The sequence below is a fragment of the Chiloscyllium punctatum genome, chromosome 6 (genome assembly GCF_047496795.1).
Source record: "Chiloscyllium punctatum isolate Juve2018m chromosome 6, sChiPun1.3, whole genome shotgun sequence".
Taxonomy (NCBI): Eukaryota; Metazoa; Chordata; class Chondrichthyes; order Orectolobiformes; family Hemiscylliidae; genus Chiloscyllium; species Chiloscyllium punctatum.
The window spans coordinates 61,135,856-61,159,269 of NC_092744.1; the positions used below are offsets into that span (position 1 = coordinate 61,135,856).

The 23,414-nt window shown below is 39.3% G+C and overlaps 1 protein-coding gene across 4 annotated transcripts in view; it reads left to right on the forward strand.

The window, feature by feature from the left end:
* fam124b (family with sequence similarity 124B) overlaps positions 1–23,414 on the forward strand; it is a 76,243-nt gene that overhangs the window by 39,337 nt on the left and 13,492 nt on the right. For 3 of the 4 annotated variants that reach the window (XM_072572759.1, XM_072572760.1, XM_072572761.1), the window contains 2 exons: positions 701–1,443; positions 5,081–13,588. In XM_072572759.1, the coding sequence (XP_072428860.1) occupies positions 701–1,443; positions 5,081–5,797 (1,460 nt within the window). In that variant the 3' untranslated portion in view covers positions 5,798–13,588. Of the gene's footprint in view, positions 1–700; positions 1,444–5,080; positions 13,589–23,414 lie in introns of those variants that run through there. The other variant, XM_072572762.1, reaches the window with a different exon arrangement.

Here is a 23,414-nt window from a genome sequence, read left to right on the forward strand (position 1 = left end):
GGTGTGTCCATGCTGTTCATCTCTGTGACTCTATGACTCAAAGGAGTATGAGTGTATATTGAAGGAGACCTTGTGGCCCAGGGGTAGTGTCCCTGTCTCTGGACTAGAAATCTCATGTCTGTTCTGCTACAAAGGTGTGTTAAAACCTGTCTGAACAGGTTAATTAATAGTGTTTTGTATATTGATGTACTGATACCTGTGAGTGATCCTCTGTAAGGAGCTTATGCCAGCTTCAAGGGTATCCCATCTTCGATCAGCAAACATTTGTTTAACTAGCACCTGATAAACTAGCAGAAATGATATTCCTGAAATACTGAAAATTTACTGTTTTAGCATAGTCTCTGCAATGTCTGAGTAAGTCATCTCAGGGTGTGAGTGAGAAGGCTCTCTGCTGGTAAGTTTGATTGAAGGCAAAGCTGTATTATTATTTAGGTAGTTATGCTTTAATAAACTATAACAATGAAGTGAATACCTGCAATTACATTTGTATTACTTAGTGGGTGTTTTTACATTGATCATGTGGACCTCTTAATAAACTGGAATAATTGTTCAAATGGCACACTCCTGGTCCTGTAGGTGCTGGTTAATAAAATGTTAACAAAATATTTGATATCCTTAATGAGTTTAAAATGATCAAGTAAATGAAAAATTAATTATTTGTTTCTATTTTGGTAATAATAACATTTGCTCTGTTTTTAAGGTGAATTTGTGTTCGAAGAGGGGCAGGATCCCTTCCAAATGACTGTGCATCTACTTGCAAATCCTGGTGAATCTCGAGGATTACAGAAAACACTAGACTGCTTGCTACATTGGCTAAGCCCGGATATCCAGTTGTTCCATGTTTCTGAGCGAGCAACACCAAAAAAATGCTGTGAAACACAGCGCAGAAAAAAATCTGGCTACCCGTCACTCTCTGTTATTCTATTCCTGCATGAAGATTTTGGTGAAGAACGAATCTTACAAGTTCATGACTTTTTTCAGGGGCCACCATGGCAATATCATCACAGTGAAAGTGTGGGTGGGAAAATCCTTCCTTATATGATTTGTTGTCAGGATTTCTATTCTTTAGATGCCAATATGCCAATCTGGGCTGTAAGACAGGTGCACTATGGGAATGAGATCTTGCGAGTTACTGTATGCTGCAGCAATGAAAACTTTGAAGATTCTGTCAAACTCTATGAGTTAATTTTGCAGAAGAAAGCTGCTGTGCAGAAAATTGACTTCTGCTGTTTCACAGTGTTCTCGAGCCAGAGTTTCTGTATCCAGCTCTCTTTAAAACAGTTGCCACTCGGGGTTCCTGTCAATCTGAAAGAATCAGCTGTGCTTCAATTCAGAGTGCATGCAATCGGAGAACTGGTGCCTCTTCTTCCAAATCCATGCATCCCCATCAGCAACACAAGATGGCAAACTGAAGACTATGATGGAAACAAGATCCTTTTCCAAGTAGGTATTGCACATGGACTATGAGAAATGTTTAGCGCTTACTCAGACTTTCTATAAATGATTACTGTAATTGCACAATTTCTTGAATAAGATAGGGAGACTGCCTACAATATAACAGTATTACTGAAAGTTTTAAAGCGATTATAAATTAACTTGCATACATTACACCACCTTCTTATTTTAAGTTGAAAAATAAAATGAACTTTAGAGAGACCACATCTGGAGTGTTGTGTACAGTTTTAGTCTTGTTAATTAAGGAGAGAAACAATTCCACTGAAAGCAGATTAGAGAAGATTCACTTGCCTTATTCTTGGAATAAAGAAGGTGTATTATGAGGATACATTGAGCAGTTCAGACCTTTACTTACTGACATTTTGAAGAATAAGATGTAATCATTTTGAAATGTATACAAGGTTTTGAGGGGACTTGACAGGGTAAATACTGGAAAGATGTTCCCCCTTATTGGGTAACCTATACCTAGAGGCCATAGTTTAAAAATAAGTGGTCTCCCATTTAAGACAGAGATGAGGAGTGAATGTTTCAGGGTCATTAGACTTTAGACTTACCTTGCCCAGAGACCAGTGGAGACAGGATTGTCAATAAGCAAGGGACTTAAGGTTTCTGAAGGACAGGTAGGGAAATGAAGGCCACAATCAAGCCATGGCAGGAAGAATAGAAAAGCAATATATTTAAACAGAGAGAGATTACCCCAAATCTGTGGCACAGAGGAACACGGAGTACAAAAAAACAATTAGAATACAGGTATAGAAAGTGATAAAGAAAGCAAATGAAATGTTTGATCTTTATTGAAAGGAGAATGGAGTATAAAATAGGGAACAGTTGATCCTGTTATACAGAGCTATAATAAATTGGTTTATATAAGAATGAACATTTTCCAACAATAACATTGTCCATGTATCTTATTATAACTGCCTCAGTTTAGAGTTGTTCATCAGCATGAACCAGTGTTTATTTCCATTTTATTTTACAACTGAAAAAAATCTATGTCTATTAGCCATGAAATTTAATTTATAGTCACTTTAACACCATTGGTAATATTGCTGAGAGACTCTGAGAAAGGTGTACCATCTGTGATTGGCTAAGGAATTTTAACATTGGTGTTAAATTGAAAGAAAATGTGTAATACACGGAGGAAATTAGTGATAGATAGTGATGAATGGTTCAGGTGAAGACAGCCCTAGCAGAAAAGCTTCCTCTTTCCTGAGCATTGGTACCAGTATCCCATGAAATATAACCCATTCCTTCCACAGCAATTTCTTGACCCACACATTCAGCTGTCTGATCTAATTTATCATTTGTCAGTGTTCTTACAATTGATGTTCTTTGTTATTCTGCTTTTTAAATTTGGCTTTTAGCTGTTCATAATTCCTAAGCAAAACTTTGTTATTAATCCTGTCGGTGTTGTTGGCACCCACGTGGACTACAACATCTGGATCTTTCCCCTCTTATGCAAAATGCTTTGTGGTTCTGAATATATGGCCTGAATGCTGGCATTGGGCAATCAACATAGCTTTCAAGACTTGTGGTGTCAGATACATAGAAGTCTATCTATCTCCTAAGCATACTGTGCCCTATGAGATCTATGACCTTTCTCACTGCCCTCACTTAAATGGCTCTTTGGAACAGAGTGCCATGGTCATTTCACTTAAATACTCTGCAGTTCTTGTTCTTGTCCATACAAGCTGCAAGTGCCTTGAATTTGTTGAAAAATTGCAGAAGTTGAGGATTTTTCAACCTTTTCTATCCCCATGCCTACTTCACTCACAATCACATCAAGCTGTCCTTGACCGTGAACTAAATCTGGAATACTGAGATTGTGACTGTCTCCTGATACAAAGTGGCCTGGTGACTTCTCCCCCTCCCTGAGGCATTGCAGTGCCTGAAGCACACACTCCTGCTCAAATCTCAAGAAGCAGATCTATGAGCAGCACATTGTTCCTGCAGATGTGATTACTGTGCGCACACAAGTGTCCACCAACCCCCCCCCCCCCCCCCCACAACCACCACCATGCTGCAGCTGCGACACATCACCTTTACCTGCCACTCTTACCATATTTTATTTAACTAATTAGGTTACACATCTTTAAAATGTCCCAGCTTCTAATTTGAATGAATACTTTAGTTTAGAGAAGGAAGTGGGGAAGAATATTTTGGATTCTTTGCTGTTATATGGCACTTACCTTTTCTTTAGAAGGCAGATATTTGAATCTGAACCAACAGCCTCACATCCAACTCTGAAATCTTGCTGCTGCCTCAGTGCTCACATTGGCATCCCAGTTTTTCAGACCCTCGCTACTCCTTCCCCTCAGCCTCCTGCATTCAGTCTTATAAGCATAATCTTTAATTGCTTTCTCTTCCATGTGTTTGAACATCAGCAATGTTACTAAGGTGCTTTGCCTGAACTAATTACTGTGGTCATGCATTTCACATACCTATTTTGGGTGAAGAAATCCCCTGAATTCCTTGTTGGATTTATTCATGACAATCAAATAAATCCTCTTGTGTTGGATTCCCTTACATTTTCCCAAATTTTTAATCTATCAATCCCTTTCATTATCTTAAAGACTTCAACAAGCCATCCAGAGCTAGTTCTGGAATGAGCTTTGCAAATCTCTACTTTTTTCCTTCATCAAGGCCTTTTTTTAAAATATGGAAACCAGAATAGTACACAGTACTCTCAAGTCTGGTCTAACTCAGATTTGTTGTAGCATTTTTGCGTTTAAGTTTCATGTAGCTTCTGTCCATCAGTGTCTTCAGTACCAGCACCCTGGAATTGACTTCCTGTTGTCACTGAATCAACTGTGGCAGGAAGAGTGATGCCCTGACATTATCCTAGCAATACTTGTTTATTAAACTGTGATGTTAATTTAAATATGCATGTAATAGTTTGGCACCAGTCAATGGGCTCACAATGCCTGAAGTAAACTGGAAAAGGAGAATATTAATTTTACAGTACATGCAATGAAAGTATAATGTGAGTCTGTTGCCAAAATGTTTCTTGGCTTGAGTACTAATATATAACATGTAAAATATGCTCAGTACAATGAGGGTTTTTGAAAGTATTTGCGAAATGATTATTAAATATTTTTAAAAATAATTAAATCTGAAACTCTTCAAATCCCTTTAGAATTACTTATGGAAAATGAAATGGAACATTCACAAAGCATTCACAAAGCAAATTCCTTTTCAGTAGATAGAATCATAGAATTTTGAAGGACAGGAGGAGGCCATTTGACCCATCGTGTCTGTACCGGCTTCCAGACAAGTCACGCAGCTAGTCCCATTCTGCAGCCCTTTTGAACATTCGTTTAAATACAATCCAAGATAGTATGATTCATGTCCCTTGCAGGGTAAGAATTGATTTTAATACCTGATACCTTTCAAGTTTTGGACCTACTCAAATAACTTCCCTTACCATAATTCAACCATACTAAAAGTAGGTATTTAAGGTTTATTTTAAAGAAGTGCTTTTATTATGTAATTACATCTTGTATTATGTCAAGGTTCATTGAAAATGAAATAAGCTTATTTTGTTTGGAGTGCTTGTTGCTAACTAATATCGCTGTGATCTTTAAATATCTTTACACTGATCTACTGACTTTGAACCTTGCAACAGATCAAAGGGGGAATGCAGTACTTGGGCAGAAGTTGCTCTGCTGGCGGTGGTTTGAACAATTACTCATGCAATTCAGTGCCATGCAATCAAACTTCACTTTCAGAAAGGTGGCTATACAACCAAATGCATCAGGAAAAGAGCAAAATGTTCTCCACTTTGACAGAAAATGAACAGGAGAGAAGATGTGTGAAAGGAAAACAAAGACATTGTTTACATGGAATGCTGGACAGAATTGAAAGCAGCACCTCGGAGAGTTTGTGCAGCACACCCAAAAGCAGTTCCTGTTACTCATCACAGCGCAGCAGTCCAGCAACATTGTCTCGCTGTGATCTAGCGTATTGTTACAACACGTCTACAAAGCTCCAAAACTTTGAACATGAAGCCAACACTGGACTACAAAATGCAGAAACTGATGTTGACACTGGAGTCATAGTTACAAAAACAAGTTTGTTGTCTGATGACAGCGTCTGTTCTTTAGACACATTTTCAACAGGTTTAAAGAACTGTCTTCCTGATTTAAGTTCAAAGTCTTTTGCATTAAAATCAACAGTAAGTGCTGGACTAAAAGATGAAATGTCTTCTGAGAATATCAGTGTTTTGAGCAAAAAATGGCAAACTTCCAAAACTGACAAGAAAAGTACACCTTTTTGTCAACAAACATTTGAAACCTCCCAACAGTTTTATGCAAGTGGTGTGGAGGAAGAATTTTTCATCTAAGTTGACACACAGGAATTAATTGTGAAATATTGTTTTTGCCTGCAAACCATGTTAAGTGCAAATACTTGCATGAAGCCACATTATTGAATAACACTGCAGGTGTTTTGTAATTTTATTGAACGAGGAAAAATGTCTGTAATTCTCACATTTTATTAATTCTGCTACCACTTCACCTGCACTAAACGTAAGAATTTGTCTTCTGAAACTGTAGCTAAATCCCCTGAGCTGTGGATGAGCAGAATTCTTGATTTATCTTTAAACTGTAAATTGTTCTTAATGAATAATTTAAATCTAATTAATATAGAGTTGCAGAAACTGCACAAGATTATTTTCACGTAGCTCTAACCTTTTTAAAATAAGCAGTTAAACAAAATATAGCCTTTGCCAGTTTGACTAATCTCCATGATGTAGTGTATAGACATGGTTCCTGTATCATTCAGAACTTTACCAACAATATAAGGACATGTTTGAAAAAGACTTATGATCAATTTGCAACCTGTTTGAGATTTCTATTGGTACTAGTTAAATTTATATTTTTGTTTTGTTTTTGTATTCCTTCATGGATGTAGGCATTGCTGCCTTGTGAGTGTGTAACTTGGAGGGATCTTGTAGGTTGTGGTGTTCCCCTGCATTTGCTGCTGTTGACTGCTAGATCATAGTGGTCCTAGGTTTGGATAGTGCACACTGTAGCCACTGTGCACTGAAATTGGAAGGAATGAATGCTGAAAGTGTAGATTGGGGTGCCAATCAAAAATGGGTTACTTTGTCTAGCATGGTGGTAAGCTTAACAGCAGAAGATTGGATTGCTTGAGATAGTCACTGATGCAAAAAATTACATGAATGTCAGTTGGAAGTGACTTCAATTTGTTAATTCAGTTCATATAACAATTTACTATAATTAATTACAATTTTGCAATAAATGGCAAAACATTGGATTATAACACATTTGTGTCCACCATACAGCCCTTGAATTATACTGTGTTCCATTTTACGTAAATGGTCACCCTGAATTGAACATGATTCACTATTGATGTAGTTGAAAAGTATGGTGCTGGAAAATCGCAGCATGCCTGGCAGCAACCGAGGAGCAGGAGAATCAACGTTTCGGGCATAAGCCCTTCTTCAGGATTGATGTATCCTGTATATTCAAATAATTGTATGAATCAAGAGAACAATCCAGTCAGACACAATTTCTTGTATGTTATCATCTTTTTGAAAAAAATTGTGTGCAACTTTAACAGTGGTACATTGTTCCTAGTGGCAGAACAGGAAATTATTGCCACTTCTTCTCACTTTCGCTTTTTTACTGCTTCCCATATGATTATGTTTGATATTCTAAAGTGCCAGTGGTGAATATGGGCAGCGTGTGATCATGTAGTGAGGGAAGCCTTTCTGTGGTGAAACCCACCATCAGTTCCCAATGCAGCAGATGCAGGCAGGCAGTAATAAAGCCTGCTGAGCAGATAGCAAGGCACTTCTTCACAGCCATTATTTTCCTGCAATTAACACAAAACATTTTAAGGGCACAAAGATGGCATGGGCAATTTTCAGATTTGCACTTCTTTTGTAGATATTTCATTTTACATTGCTTTCACTGTACTTGTGTGAGACTAGCTTTGTCAGAGAGAAGCATACTAGCATTCTGTACGATTGGCAAACATTGCTGGTTATTGTGGAGTTAGGGGTATTTCTTTTATTGTGCAGGAAACAACATTGTAATTTCTTGTTTACTCTTTATTGAATATTTATTATAGAGTCCAGTGTGATACTTGCCATTCTGAAATATATCTAAACTTGCAGTCTCAGGTCACCCTCCCAACTATGCATTATAAAAAGATATTGTCCAAGTTTACTCTCAGTGGGAATCATTGAAATGTTGTAGGTGAACCCAAGGCCCTGCAAGGAATCTTTCAGCTGACTCCCTGAACTGGAGCCACATGGTTATTATTGACCACATCCTTTAAGTGCCTTATTTTCACCTTAACTCTCTATGCTCCCTTAACCACTGACACCCCTTTGCCCATCCTGTGCTTCCATGTAGGCTGCCACTCATCTCACCCCATTTTCACAAAGAAAAAGCTTGGACTTTGGACATGACTGCACGGAATAGATTGATGTGCAGCATCCTTAAACTAACATGAACCAGGTACTGTGAGAGTGACATGCCCTGCTAGCTTTATCTTGAAGGTAAAGTGTTATGTTTAAAATGTTAAGCTAATGAACATTAATGGCATGAAATATATTATCCTAATGGAAGACATTCCACACACATACCGCTGTCTTTATCTCTGCATATCCAAGTATGGTCACAAAATCAAAAGCTCAATTCACACCTTATTAAGTCACTCAGAATGCTATGTTTCACACTCTAGCACGCTCTATAAATTCTCCTTGTCCCGATGTTATTGCTTATACTTGACTTTGTGGAGCAGAAGCTGCAATAACAGCAATGGATCTTGTTAACTGCTTTAAAGTATTCTAGAGAGTTATGGCAGAAGCAAATTCACTACTAGTAATAGCTGACGTACAGAAAATGAAATACCTGCTACCTAACATAACCCACCAAGGCATGCTATAATTATTGGTATTTGAGTAAATTCTATAACTGGATTCTTTTCAACGCTGACAACTGATAACATTGCAAATACAGTAACAACAATTAGTTTAATTGTAATGGAATATATCCCTCTGCTCCTGTATAACCGCACAGTCAAACATAATGCTATGGACCAAGGTTCCACTAAACAGATAAAAGTGTTTCTCATTGTTGACTTTCTCCCAGAAATGCAGATAGTTTGAGTAAAACACCATGTTTGAAGCTTTTGAATAGTATTCCAAATGTAACAATGAGAGTCTGAACTGTTTCAAAAATCTTGATTTTGTTGCTAAGTTCTTTCTCATGTATTTGCCAATTTCTTCCCAGTATATTTATGCACATGCATTTACGTGGTCGTGAATAGTATATGATTTAAATGAATGCCATTTAATTGCAGTGAGCATCATCTCCAAAATGAAATATCCAAGCACGATATGATCCACAGTAAGATGAAAGATTAAAGAGTTACAAGTGTTAATTAGCTGAAGTCTTCAGTCAATCCAAACATGTGCATGACATTAAGTAATGATTAGAGTGAACTAGGAATTCCAAAACTAAAGCACAGAATGAAACTCTTTTGTAATACTGTACATTGAAAATTGTGATTGGTTAAATTACTCACCACTTGTCTTTCCTGGGTTTGTTAAATTTGTTTTTGGGACATGGGTGATACTGAAAAGCGTGTTTTTTGCTTTACATGCCTAATTGATCTGAGAAGGTTATGATGGGAAGGTACTGGTGTTGAACTAAGGTGGACAAAGTCAGAAGTTGCCCAACACCAGATTATAGGTTTATTTGAAATCTCAAGCTCCAGAGTATAGCACCTTCATCAGGTGACCACTTCATCTGATGAAGGGACTATGCTCTGAAAGCTTGGGATTTCAAATGAACCTGTTGGACTCTAACCTGGTCATGTGATTTCTGACTTTGAGAAGGTTATGACAGTGCCTGTGTGAAACTATAGTGGTCTTGCTGTAATGGCCCTTCCAAGATGAGAAATTCTGCATGTTGCTAATGACCGAATCAAAATGGAACTTATTTTTTATTGAGATAATGAGATAGACAAGAGAATTGCAGCATGGGATAATATCATTCACATACTGTAACTGAATTCTATTTGTTAAACTGTATTAAAATGCCAACATGTTTGAATATGATGGTCTTTAAAATGACTGTTCAAATAATATATTTTCTGAGAACTTTAACATCTGCAATTATAGCATCACAACTGAAGAAAAACAATGGATAATTGAATCTACCTTTTTAAATAGAGAAGATATATAAATTCAGAAAAGAAAACAAGTTTTTGAGATCTCATTTAACTTCACTTGCATACAGCCTTTCAGGGAAACAGGCCATTTTCCAGATGTTTGCTAATTATACTAACAATTGATTTCAGAATCAGGTTTATATTGTCAGGCTGTCAAATTGAGCTTAAAAATGTGTTGCTGGAAAAGCACAGCAGGTCAGGCAGTTTCAAAGGAACAGGGTTGTTTGGTATTGGAATTAGTCCTCCTGGGAGCAGATGCGGCGAAGGCAAAGGAATTGGGAATATGGGAACAACCCAAATGTCTCCTTCTTCAAAGACCGCAATTTCCCCTCAGACGTGGTTGACAATGCTCTCCACCGCATGTCCTCCACTTTCCGCTCCTCCGCCCTTGAACCCCACCCCTCCAATCACCACCAGGACACAACCCCACTGGTCCTCACCATCCCACCAACCTCCAGATACATCGTATCATCCTTCGTCATTTCCGCCACCTCCAAACAGACCCCACCACCAAGGATATATTTCCCTCCCCACCCCTATCAGTGTTCCGGAAAGACCACTCCCTCCGCGACTCCCTCGTCAGATCCACATCCCCCACCAACCCAACTCCACTCCTGGCACCTTCCCCTGCAACCGCAAGAAATGCAAAACTTACGCCCACACCTCCCCCCTCGCTTCCCTCCTAGGCCCCAAGGGATCCTTCCATATCCATCAGAAATTTACCTGCACCTCCACACACATCATTTACTACATCCGCTGCACTCAATGTGGCCTCCTATACATTGGGGAGACACGCCGCCTACTTGCGGAATGTTTCAGAGAACACCTCTGGGACACCCGCACCAACCAAACCAACTGCCCCGTGGCTGAACACTTTAACTCCCCCTCCCACTCCACCAAGGACTTGCAGGTCCTTGGCCGCCTCTATCGCCAGATCATGGCAACACGATGCCTGGAGGAAGAGCACCTCATCTTCCGCCTAGGAACCCACCAACCACAAGGGATGAATGCAGATTTCTCCAGCTTTCTCATTTCCCCTCCCCCCCACCTTTTCTCAGTCCCAACCCTCAGACTCAGCACCACCTTCTTGACCTGCCATCTTCTTCCCGACCTCTCCGGCCTATCACCCTCACCTTAACCTCCTTCCACCTATCGTATTCCCAACGCCCCTCCCCCAAGTCCCTCCTCCCTACCTTTTATCTTAGCCTGCTTGGCACACCCTCCTCATTCCTGAAGAAGGGCTTATGCCCGAAACGTCGATTCTCCAGTTCCTTTGATGCTGCCTGACCTGCTGCGCTTTTCCAGCAACACATTTTTCAGCTCTGATCTCCAGCATCTGCAGTCCTCACTTTCTCCTAGGCTGTCAAATTGAGCAAATTACAACCAATCGATATTTCCACTTGAACTTCATAATAACTGAAGTCAATTTACTCTTTCACTGGTATAATTCCATACCCTTTTCCCCCGGTCTTGTCCTTTCATGAAAACCGCCCACTCAGCTGAATAAGACAGCGCAGACCGTTTGAAAGGTATCAGTTTTATAAAGAATATATAATGTTTTGGAACATGAATTGTGAAAAATAGATGCAGGCCAATATGGGAAAATGTGAACTGATCCATTCTGGTATGAAAAATATAAATATCTTCATTTTTGGATGTAGGAAGCAGAACTCTACAGAGAGATCTGTGTGTGATAGCACATGAATCACACAAAGTTGATGTATCAGATACGACTTGTTATTAAGAAGGCCAATGAAACATCAGCATTTATTGCAAGGGAAGAGGGGCTTGTTGCACAGTGTGGCATCCTCTGTGCCTGAAGGCCTGGATTCAATACCCACCTGCTTTGAAGGTATGTCATAACATCTCCCAACGAGTTTGATTTTTTTTTAAAAACTGCAAGAGGGATTGAGCATAAAAGGAGGGAGATGTTGCAGTTCACAGAAGGTTCACTCAAATGATTCCTCGAATGGGATTATCTTTTGAGGACAGACTAAACCGATTGAGTTTTTATATCCATTGACGTTTAGAAGAATAAGGGGCAATCTCATTGCAAAATATAAGATTCTGAAGGCACGCCACATGGTGGGTGCCGGGAGAATGTTTCCCCTTGTGGATGAGGCTGGAACTAGGAGTCAGAGTTTAAAAATTAAGAGTCTGAGGTGAGGGGAATTTAGATTAGATTCCCGACAGTGTGGAAACAGGCCCTTTGATGCAACAAGTCCACACTGACCCATTTCCCTCTGACTAATGCACCGAACACAATGGGCAATTTAGCGTGGCCAATTCACCTTGACCTGCACATCTTTGTACTGTGGAAGGAAACTGGAGCACCCAGAGGACACTCACGCAGACACAGGGAGAATGTGCAAACTCCACATAGACAGTCGCCCAAGGCTGGAATTGAACCTGGGTCCCTTGTGCTTTGAGGCAGCAATGCAAACCACTGAGCCACTGTGCTGCCCCAAAAACATTTTCTTTTCTAGTCTGTCACATTCTCTTTCCAGAATGCAGTGGAGGCTGAATCATTGAACTTATTCAAGGATAAGTCAGATTTTTGATTGATGACAATGTAGAAATTATAGGGAACTGGCAGAAAAGTGGAGTTGAGCCACAATAAGATCAACTATGAATTTATTGAAAGGCAGAGCAGGCTGAGTGGCCTATTGCTCCTCTTATTTGAGCGTGAGGTGTCTGTTTTAGTATTATTTGAAGGATAACTATTAGTACATCAAAGATCACTCTAATGCTGTTGTTAAAATAATAGCATGGAATCGCTTGCATAATTTTGAGGGCCTCAGTTTAACGTCTCCTCCTTTGAAGTTCCTTCACTTGTCAAACAGCTTCATATCCTACTCATGCTTGCAGGACACAATCATTCAAAAATGAGTGGGGAAAAATTAGCAACCAATTAAGATCCTAAAAAATTTCAGATGAATGTATTTTATGCCTGTGTAATAGTGGACTGATAAACAATTTTTGCCTCTTGAAATGAATGTTCTGTGCAAACATTCCTTTGGCATAAAATCATTTGCTTGATTTAATAAATGTCCAATCTTAATGTCATTGCACCAATCATCTTTACTAACATTGTAAACACTTGAACTTTCTTTTCTTTCCACTTTGTTATTACAAACAGAGCTGAACAAAGAAGGATTGTTCTCATAATGGTGCTGCCTTTCTGATCTTCTGACTAGTCTATTTATAGGTTCCTGATCACATGATTGTTTTGGATAAAGTGGCTCCTCAGCTGAGAGTTCAATTTTTCTTTACAGCATATGGTTCTTTATTAAATGATGCTAGTATCATAATTTGAGCTCCCAATATGGAAAACTTTATTAATTAATAACTTTTCTTCTCTCCTAAACCCATTCTTTGTAACTCTAAACTTATCATCCAAGGGACTATTGTTTTGGCATGTCTGATACTACTATATGTAAGTCCCACTCCAAGAAATATTTTTTTGAAAGCAAATCTAGTTCAAAAGGTAAAATGCTACCGATGCCAGATATCTGGAGTATAAACAGAAAATGTAAGATATGCAGTCATTTCTGCATTCATGTATAATCTTACAGTGGATTGCACTGGATATATAGCACAGAAACAGGCCTTTCATTATTAGAAAATCATTAAAATATAGGATCAGGAGAAGGCCACTTGACACACTGACCTTCCACTTCCATTCAGTAGGATCATTGTGTCATTTTTGAGTTGAGAAAATCTAACTAGTGGAGTATCAGAAGAATCTGGACTAAGGCTTCAATTTTTACTGTTAATATTAAGTACTTGATAAAGGAAATGATTTTATTTTTTCATGGTACACTTGGCTCCTGACAATTTTTTCCCCATAAAGTATTCCTATATGTCCTGTATTGAATGCATTGTTACTTTGTTATATATCTATTTAGAAGGATAATACAAAAATGATAATAAAGTGGTTTGTTTTATAAAAAAATGATAAAGCTTGCCTATACACCATTTGACATCAAGCATTCAATGTTGTGTTCCCTTCTTCCTCCACCTCCACCCTCCATCTTCTCAGCAGCAAACGTGGAAGGAGAGCACTTAATTAGGTGGGATGGTGTTGGGAGGAGACACTGCCACTTTTTAGCTTCTGCCCTATTAAGTCTGGCATGGGAAGGCAACATTTATGGCTAATCAGGTACTAATGAAGCCCCTTAAATGAGCAATAAAAGCCTCATTTGCTGGCACTGGTATTCAAACAACTGGGCTGGAAATATACCCAACACAGGAGCATCTGAATAGCAATGTGTCTTCCACGCTTCCAGTGACAGTTCCTCTTTCAACGCCAGTCATGGAAATTAACGCCAGGAATCGATGAGCATGGTGAGAGCTAATCTCCTGTCCTTTCTTCAAGTTCCTCCATCCACCTCAGCTCAGTAAGCACTCTTATTACAATCCTATCCACTCACCTGATCCCAGATCTCACACTGATCCTAGGATTCTGGAGATGCTGGTTGGTGCATCACCAGCAGCAGCCACTGCAGCTCTCGGCAGGCTGTATTTCTGCTGTTGGGTTTTTAAAGCCTGGGGAAACATGATCAGTAAGTGTGTGATGAACTTTTAATTCTGTCGGGCAACCCCCTTCTGAAGCACTGCAGAGCTCCTGCTACTTTTCATCATCAACATTAATTTCTGCCCTGCAAATCCAAGAGAACACTGGAAATTGACCCAGCCTTAGCGATACTTGTTTCAAAGACTGGGTCATTTGGATGCAATTTACTGTACGTTGAAAATCTAATAATGTCTGGTCTTAGTTAGATCTGCTGATGCATACAAGTTTTCAAATTCTTTTCGTGGTAAAATGCTGAAAATATATTTCAGTAGTGAGGCAGACAGAAAAATGCCTTTTTTGTAAAGCTAGCGGTGGAGTGCCGCATCTCAATTAGCCTCCCTGTAATTTTATTAGGAAATTATGGATCATTATGACAACATTAAATTTAATACGTATTTGGATTCAATTTGAAGGAACTATATTGGACAAAATTATTTATAGATTTGATGTTAGTGACTCTGAGTGGTACAAAAACTTTGATGATTTGATACTCAGGCAAAAATAGAGATGTTAAGGTAATTATTGCTCCTTCTGCATACCGAGTAGCTTTTCCTCAAGTAAAGGTATGGATCACAGTTATCACTGCCTAGTGTGGTATCACTGAATCCCTTCAGTGCAGGAAGGGACCATTTGGCCCAATAATCCTGCATCAATCCTCCGAAAAGCATCCGACCCAGACCCTGCACTGTCCCAAAATTTCCCATAGCTAATCCACCTAGCCTATTCGTCACAGACAATTAAACTTGGTCAATCCACCTAACCTGCATTTCTTTGCACTGTGGGAGGAACCCGGAGCACCTAGCAGAAACGTACATAGACACCGTACATACAGTCACCCAAAACTGGAATCAAACCCAGGTCATTGGCGCTATGACACAGCAGTGCTACCTAGGCTTTTATGATGCTCTCTATAAGTACCAGCACTAAACCGTGAACATGGAACTTTTTGTTCCCACTATCCCACACCGTGAACATGGAACTTTTTGTTCCCACTATCCCACACACGCTCAATAAGTCTCTCTTGTTTGAGGACATTTCAAATGTATGTGCTTCTTTGTTGACTGGGAAGGTGAGCACAGGAGTGGGGAATAATTGCAGCTTCTCAGCAGACAAACATACTTCTAGAACATCACCAGAAAGTGACAAGTACATCATTGATAAGGGAATACACTCTGGACCAGAATCTGTAGGAGATTCCTGTATAGCTTTTTGTCTGCATGCTGGATGGCAAAGTGCCACTTCGACCATTGCTTCTAAGAACATGAAGAACATAACAGCATAAGAACTCAAAGCACGAGTCGGCAATTTAGCCCCTGAAGCCAGCTCCATCATTCAGTACAATCATGGCTGATCGCACCTCGCCCTCAACTCCTCTTTTCTGCCTGCTCTCCGTTACCTTTCAATCTATTGTTAATTCAATATCAGTCTTTCTCCTCCTTAAGTTTACTTAATATCCTGGCATCCACTGCAGTCTGGGATAGTAAATTCCACACATTCATGACTCTTTGGGAGATGCAATTTCCCCTTAACTTTTAAATCTACTCCCCCTTATCTTAAAACTGTGATCTCTCATTCCACATCCTCGCAGAAGAGGGCACATTGCCGTTGTTACCCTACAGAAACTGACAGGTGCTTTCTGGAGTCTGTACATAGAGAGCTGTGCAGAAATCCTGAAGTTGCTATCATTGATTGCTTCTTCTACTGTTGTGTTCAACTTCCCCTCCCCCATCCCCATCCATCATACTTACTGTGACGGTAAAAACAGCTGTATTGGCACGTCAGGGCTGACATTATTAACATCTAAACTGGAGCAGAACCATCTGTGAAGGTACCAACATTTTCAGCATCTCAGACAGGTCCAAGTGGAGACCAAGCGCAAGAAGTGCAAGGAGCATGATAAAAGCTGGGCATTCCCATTCTATCACATCCCACCTGCCCCACCATTAGCACCATGCATGGATCCTATATTCATCTGATCTGGTACCCCAGGACAGTCAATACCAGAGCGGAAGAACACCATTCCTTGTTTTTAGGAATAGACTTTGGTGAAGAAGGGATTTCTTGACTGAAAAGCCATCGACCTGAAACAGAATCTCGTGCTGTCACCAGAGGCAGATTTGGTAGGGCATTTAACCAGGTGGAATGGAGGCACGGGCAAACTCTGACCTCTTCTGTACTTGATCCCAATGCAGAAAGGCTCAAGAGTTGCTTTTGTGCCCCACTGCTCAAACAGATGAGTTGTGCCTACCCTCAGGGCCTCACACACTGCCACTGGGTGTTAAACTGATAGTAAACTGGGGCTTCACTATACAAGGAGCAAACCCATAGGTGATTCCTTGTGGACTCTGAGGGTTGGGAGATCCCTTGATCAAAGACACTCTGCTTGAATGAGAGGTCCAGCATCAGGGTGCAGGGCCCACTGAGTGCCAGCCCACTGCCCTCAATACCGATTCCCTTCTCCCACAATTCTGAACACTGCTCCCCACCCCCCCCCCCCCAACCCCCACCTTACCGTCTTGCCCTCAGCCACCTCTGCCTAGAATCCAGCAATGATCCGAAGTCTTGGATGGTTAGCCATTCTTAATAGCTAGTACTTATGCTTTCCCCAGCCCATGCCCCCAGTTTTCTGTCAGGGGAAGATGTACCAGTGTTCTGTCAACTGCCTGATTGGCACAAAATCAGATGAGAGACAGGGGCCTCTCAACAGCTGCCTAGTCAATGACCAAGACCATGCTGTCTCTACAAGATTCCACCCATTAACCATGTTTCACTCTCTCATGGTTCTGCCAGACTTGCTGGGTATTTCTTCCACTTTTTGATGCATGTTTGCAGCATCTAAGATATTTTGCTTTGGTTGCCGGACACACTCGTGGATTCTCTATTCCTTCGTAAAATAATCAGTTTAAGACTTTTATGATCTGACATTTGCTGGACGCAAAATGTAATTTTCTCTTTGAACTTATGAGCTCAAACAAAATTAAATATTGTTACGTTGTGATTAATCTGTTTAGTAACTGCTGCCAGTCAACAAATTGTTGTAAATATTTTATTTTGCTGTGGTTTTCCAAAGCTAACAATTACAGTTAAAAATGGAAAACTTGGATTGCATTACCTCCCTTTGGAGGTGATTTTGTAATACTTCTAATCCAATCGCTACAGAATATAATACACCCAGACACCTGCAGCGTTACCTGGAAGTTCTAAGGAATACAAGTCTCAGTTGCAATTGAAATAGCACTGTTTAAATGCTATCATTTCACTAATTTTACAGGGGTTTAATGCTTTACTAAAAAAATCTATAATAGTACATCCTAGGGTCTTAGAAGTGGCTACGGAGATATTGGATGCATGGGTTGTAATCTTAATGATCTAGGAACTTAAAAATTCAAGACACGTTTGAGGGGTATGGGACAAATGTGGACAAATGAGACTAGTTCAGTTTAGGAAACCCGGTAAGCATGGACAAGTTGGGCTGAAAGGCCTGTCAATGTGCTGTGTACCTCTATGGCTATCAGAATCCTAGCTTTGCATGTGTACCTTTGAACATGAGTAAGGAAGTACTCTTCAAAGATCAACATCCACTGTCCTGCATTATTCCATTTGCCAGATATTGCACTGGGCTAGCCATCTCAATATAGTGGCGACAAGAGCAGGTCAGAGGCAAAGAATCCTATGGTGACTAAATCACCATCTGCATCGCCAAAGCCTGTCCAATTAATGGGTTGAAGGGTTCTGGAGAGTGGTCAGGAGAGTGGAACTAAGGCCAAGATGAGATCGGCAGTGATCATATATGGCAGAACAGTCATATGGGCTGAATTGCCTACTCCTGCACCTGGTTCTTACATTATCCACAAGACACAGTCAGGAATGCGGATGGAATACTCTCCACTTGCCTGGATGGGTGAAGCTCCAACAACAGTTTAGACGTTTGAGACCATCCAGGACAAGACAAGGTAGCCCCACTTGGTTGGCGCACCAACCACATCCTTCAAGATTCCTTCTCTGATCGGGATTCTGTGACATTTTGTGGAAGTAGTATTCCTACCTCAGGGCAGCAGGTCTGGATTCAAGTCCCACCCGTCCCAAAGATGTCATAACATGTCCTAAAAAAAGTTGATTAATAAAACAAGGAAGTATAGGAACTGGGATGTTACGTTGTGGCTGTACAGAGTATTGGTGAAGCCTGTTCTGGAATACTGTGTCCAGTTCTGGTTGCCCAGTTAAAGGAAGGATATTATTAATCTGGAGAGGGCTCAGAAGAGATTTACCAGGATGTTGCCGGCTCCAGAAAGTTTGACTGATAAAGAAAGGCTGGATAAGCTGAGACCTTTTGCATTGGATGGTAGAAGGTTGAGAGGTGATACAAGTTTATAAAATAATGAGAGGAATAGATAGAGTTGATGGTAGTTATCTTTTTCCTAAGATGGGTTTTTATTTTCAAGACTAGGGGGCACATTTTTAAGGTGAGGGAGGAGAGAGATTTTTTAAAAAAGACATGAGACAATTTTTTTTACACAGAGGATGGTTTGCAAGCGGAATGAACTTCCTGAGGAAGTGGTGGATGTGGTACAATTATAATGTTTAAAAGACATTTAGATAGATACTTTATTAGGAAAGGTTTGGAGGGATATGGGCCAGGAGCAGGCAGATGGGATTAGTTTAGTTTAGGATTATGTTCAGCATGGATTGGTTGGATCAAAGGGTCTGTTTCCATGCTGCATAACTCTATAGCAGAATCTATGGTTCAGTGGAGTCAGTTGGAGGGTGCCTGGAGACGGTGGTGCAATTGACAAGCACACAGTCATCTAACGATATTTCATTCCAAAGCTTTGGAGTTAAGACAGTAGTTTGTGAAGGCCAATATAAATTAAGGGTGGATTTTTATAATTAAGGAATAATTTTGGCAATTACCTAAATAGTTAATATTCAAAGAATTGAAAAGACTAAAAATGCATCAAGAACGAGGAAGAAAATTTTGAGATTCCTTTTCTACCAGCTGCTTTGTGTTTTGGTGATGAGGAGGTGCCAGTGTTGGAACTGGGGGGGGAACAGCAATCTAGGTTTGTTCAATATATCGTATCAGTTGCATGCATAATATTGTGTGCTTTCGCTATAGATTCTATCTCTTTATGATTCTGCTGCACAGCTACCTGACGAAAGAGTAGCACTCTGAAAGCTAGTGCTTCCAAATAAACCTGTTGGACTATAACCTGCTGTTGTGTGATTTTTAACATTGTTCTGTTGTTTAGAGTATTCTACTGTTCCATAAATTCTTGAATGTAGTTTAGTATTCATACATTTTCTTTGGAAGTTGTTAGTCCTGTATATTTGGTAAGTTGTTTAATGTCTGAAAGCCTGATGTTGAAAGTAATGACCGGGATGGTTCTGTTTGTTGTGTAGTTTTATATTGTGTGGTAATCTCTGACAGGATTTATGAATTTTAAATTTCTAGTATCCTTACAAATCTTAATCTGAAAAGTCATTGGCTCAACCAAAGAGGTTTGGAAAGTCTGTCATTTTTATGTAAATGAAATTTATTCATGGACTTTCTTTGTGTGTAATATTTTTCTTCTTTGCCTTGCTTTGTGCACTGTTAGCATACTTTGATTGCTTTGTTGTGCAGTTGGTATGGTTACAATAAGCTGAAGTAATCAGAGCTCATATTATGCTAATTTGTCATACTAGAGACCGTGACTGGTGGATTTGAAAGTTGCTGATGAATATATTTGTTAAGTTTATTTTCATTCTTTGAGATGCTTTTCTAAATATTTACTAAATTACGGAATGCTAGTTGTCTTGTTTTGAATGTGAACATAGAACATAGAACATTACAGCTTAGTACAGGCCCTTTGGCCCTCAATGCTGCACTGATCTGTGAAACCAAACTGAAGCCCACCTAACCTACATTATTCCATTCTCATCCACACGCCTATCCAATGACCATTTGAATGCTTTTAAAGTTGGCAAGTCTACTGCTGTTGCAAGTAGTGTGTTTCACGGCCCTACTACACTCTGAGTAAAGAAACTACCCCTGACATCTGTCCTATGTCTATCATCCCTCAACTTAAAACTATGTCCCCTCGTGCTAGCCATCACCATCCAAGGAAAAAGGCTATCATTGTCCACCGTATCTAACCCTCTGATTATCTTATATATCTCACTTAAGTCACCTCTCAACCTTCTTCTCTCTCCCGAAAACAGCCTCCGATCCCTTAGCCTTTCCTCGTAAGACCTTTCTTCCATACCACACAACATCCTAGTAAATATCTTCTGAACCCTTTCCAAAGACTCCACATACTTCCTATAATGTGGTGACCAGGACTGTTCACAGTACTCCAAGTGCGGCTCCAGGTGCTTTGAACTTAAATTATGTAATCTTCAGTGAGACATTCAGTGACGAGCTTTACAGTAGTCCATGAAAAAGAGTTAATACCTGCCTGAGAAGTGGCCTTATACAAACAGTGGATATGTCATGACCAGAGGTGAGGTGACAAAACATTCATAGATGAGGATCAGAAATGATGAAGTCATAAAAGGGTTATTGTCAACTTTATAAGTGGAAATAGTCACATTGTTGATTATGACATCAGTTGTGATTATTATTAGCACATTCATATTATTCTCATTCAAAAAGTAGAAAGATTTAACAGAAGAAAAACTTTTACATGCTTTTGTTGCAGCTATATGTGAAATCAGGATTTTATGCTCCTATTCTTGTCTATCATCCACTTACATTATGCCCCCTTCAATTTCTTTAGAAATGTCTCTCTATTCTTCATTCAGTCTTCATCATCTTGAACATTATACCTGAAACCGAAGTCAATTCCTTCTACCGGAAGAACAGCACCTTATTTCCTAGCTGTGGAGCTCTGCAGCCTTCTGGACTCAATTTTGATTTCAATAACCTTAGTGCTTGAGCTTGCCAATGTCCTTATCCCAAACCCCATAACCAGGCATTGTTCTCTCATAGTCTGTTATGACAACACCACCTATTGTTAGCCACTAACAATCCCCATTAACAGCTTTCCAGCCAGATCGTTACCCACTCCTATGTCCATTCAACGGCTCTTCTCTCTCTTTGGGCTCTATCTGCACTAATCATTTACTTCTTAAACCTATCTCCCCCTACCCTACCTTCTGCATATAAACCGACATGTTTCCATCAGTTCTGAGTAAGGTACACTCAACCCGAAATGTCAACCTTGATTTCTCCCTACAGATGCTTCCAAGACCTGCTGAGCTTTTCCAGCAATTTCCATTTTTGTCTGTCAATTACTTCAAGTTGATAACATTGTAATCTTCGATTATGAAGGACAAATACGTCATATATTTTTATTTTTGTATGATGTATCTTTACATAGGCATTGTTGGCTTTTAATTTCCCATTTGCTAAAACATATTTTTAGGATTGTGTTAGTAAGCAGTATTTTATCAGTACTGAATCTGGATTTTCTTAAACTTGTCTAATGCTTTGTAATATCATGAAATCAAAGTAATTTGTGAGAAATGTTTTAAATGTTTGATTTAAGCATAGATTTATATGATGAGTGTTTCAAATAAGTTCTTCTAACAAAATTATTTCTTGTAGACCCATTCCAATAAATGCCATGCAAGAAAATAAGAACTGATCAAAATGAAAAAAAAGAAAGAAGTAATTGGTACATTGTATCAAGAACTTACTTGTCCAGCCTGTGGAAAACTTTACAGCAACCCATATTTGCTGCCTTGCAATCACAGTTTATGTGACACCTGTCTCAGCAAAGAAATTAAGCATGAGAAAAAGGGTCAAATATGTATTAAGTGCCCTTCATGCAAGGAAAGTTTCTGTTTCAACCAGGAAGATGAAGTTAAGTTCCCAGAGAACTATTTGCTAAACAATACAGTGACAAGGTACAGACAAGAAGCATTTAATGCTAATACTGAAAATGCCAAGAAGAAAAAACGAAATGCAAAAGGTAGAATAAACCCCCAGCAAACACAGATCCTCTGTCAACTTTGTGATGAAAAAGACAATCATATTGCGATGAAAAAGTGTGTCAATTGCAATCTGAACTTCTGCGAAAAATGTCTTCGAAAAATTCACAAGAATAAAGCATTTCTATCTCATGTTTTGATAGATCCTTCATCATACACTGACGATCAAATTAAGTGTTTCTACCATCCTTTTACAAATCTGAAACATTACTGTGTACAGGATAATTTGCCAATATGTGATGAATGCAAATTAAGTACCCACAGGAATCATCGTTTATACTCTCTTGACCTGGCCTTTCAATGTGAAGTAGCAGAAATGCAGAAGAATGTCTCACGTTTTGTTGAAGGTACATGCTATATGAACACTTAATTGAATTTATCAGCAGTACATGTTAAATTAATTAGGATATATACAGGAAGTTGCACTTAAAAGACAATAACTATCTTTATTGCATGTAATTGGGGGTAAAATTAATCTCAGCTAAACTTTCCATTGAAGCCATTGAAGAAAAAGATTAGGCTGCAAATACCCTGATTGCTTGTTTCGTATTCTCACTCAAGATTGCTTTGCTTCCATTCAGTTTATTAATTTAACAAATAAAACATTCAATTATCCATGTAATTTATTTTGTAAATCCCACTTTAGAAATAAAACTGACTCAACTTTGGGACAGACTTTAAGTTCACACTTTTAATACATTGTCTGAGCTAAGATAGCATTTATTGTTAGATAAACTGAAGCCACCTTGAGAATGAAGCTTAAAAGGAGTTCTCGGATTTACAAATTTCAGACCCTAAACCAACATATCCCATCCTAAAAGATGCAAGACTTAATCTTAGTTTGTTTAATATATCGTTATAACTCCGTGACACTGTGACCCTTATGCTATAAATTCTGTCTCTTCTGGTCCTGCTCCACAACACCTGATGACAAGGCAGCACCTCGAAAGCTAGTGTTTCCAAATAAACCTGTTGGGCTAAAACCTGGTGTTGTGTGATTTTTAACTTTGTCCACGCCAGTCCAACACTGGCACCTCCAAATCACATTCAATTATGGTAGACTAATACGGCTTTAATTGAAATTATAAGTTCAAATTTAAAGACATTTTTAGACAATTTATTTTTGTTATATAGATTCGATGTATCTTCTGTGTTACACCATAACTTGTAATTTTAATTTTCTATAGTTGTGCAATACTCT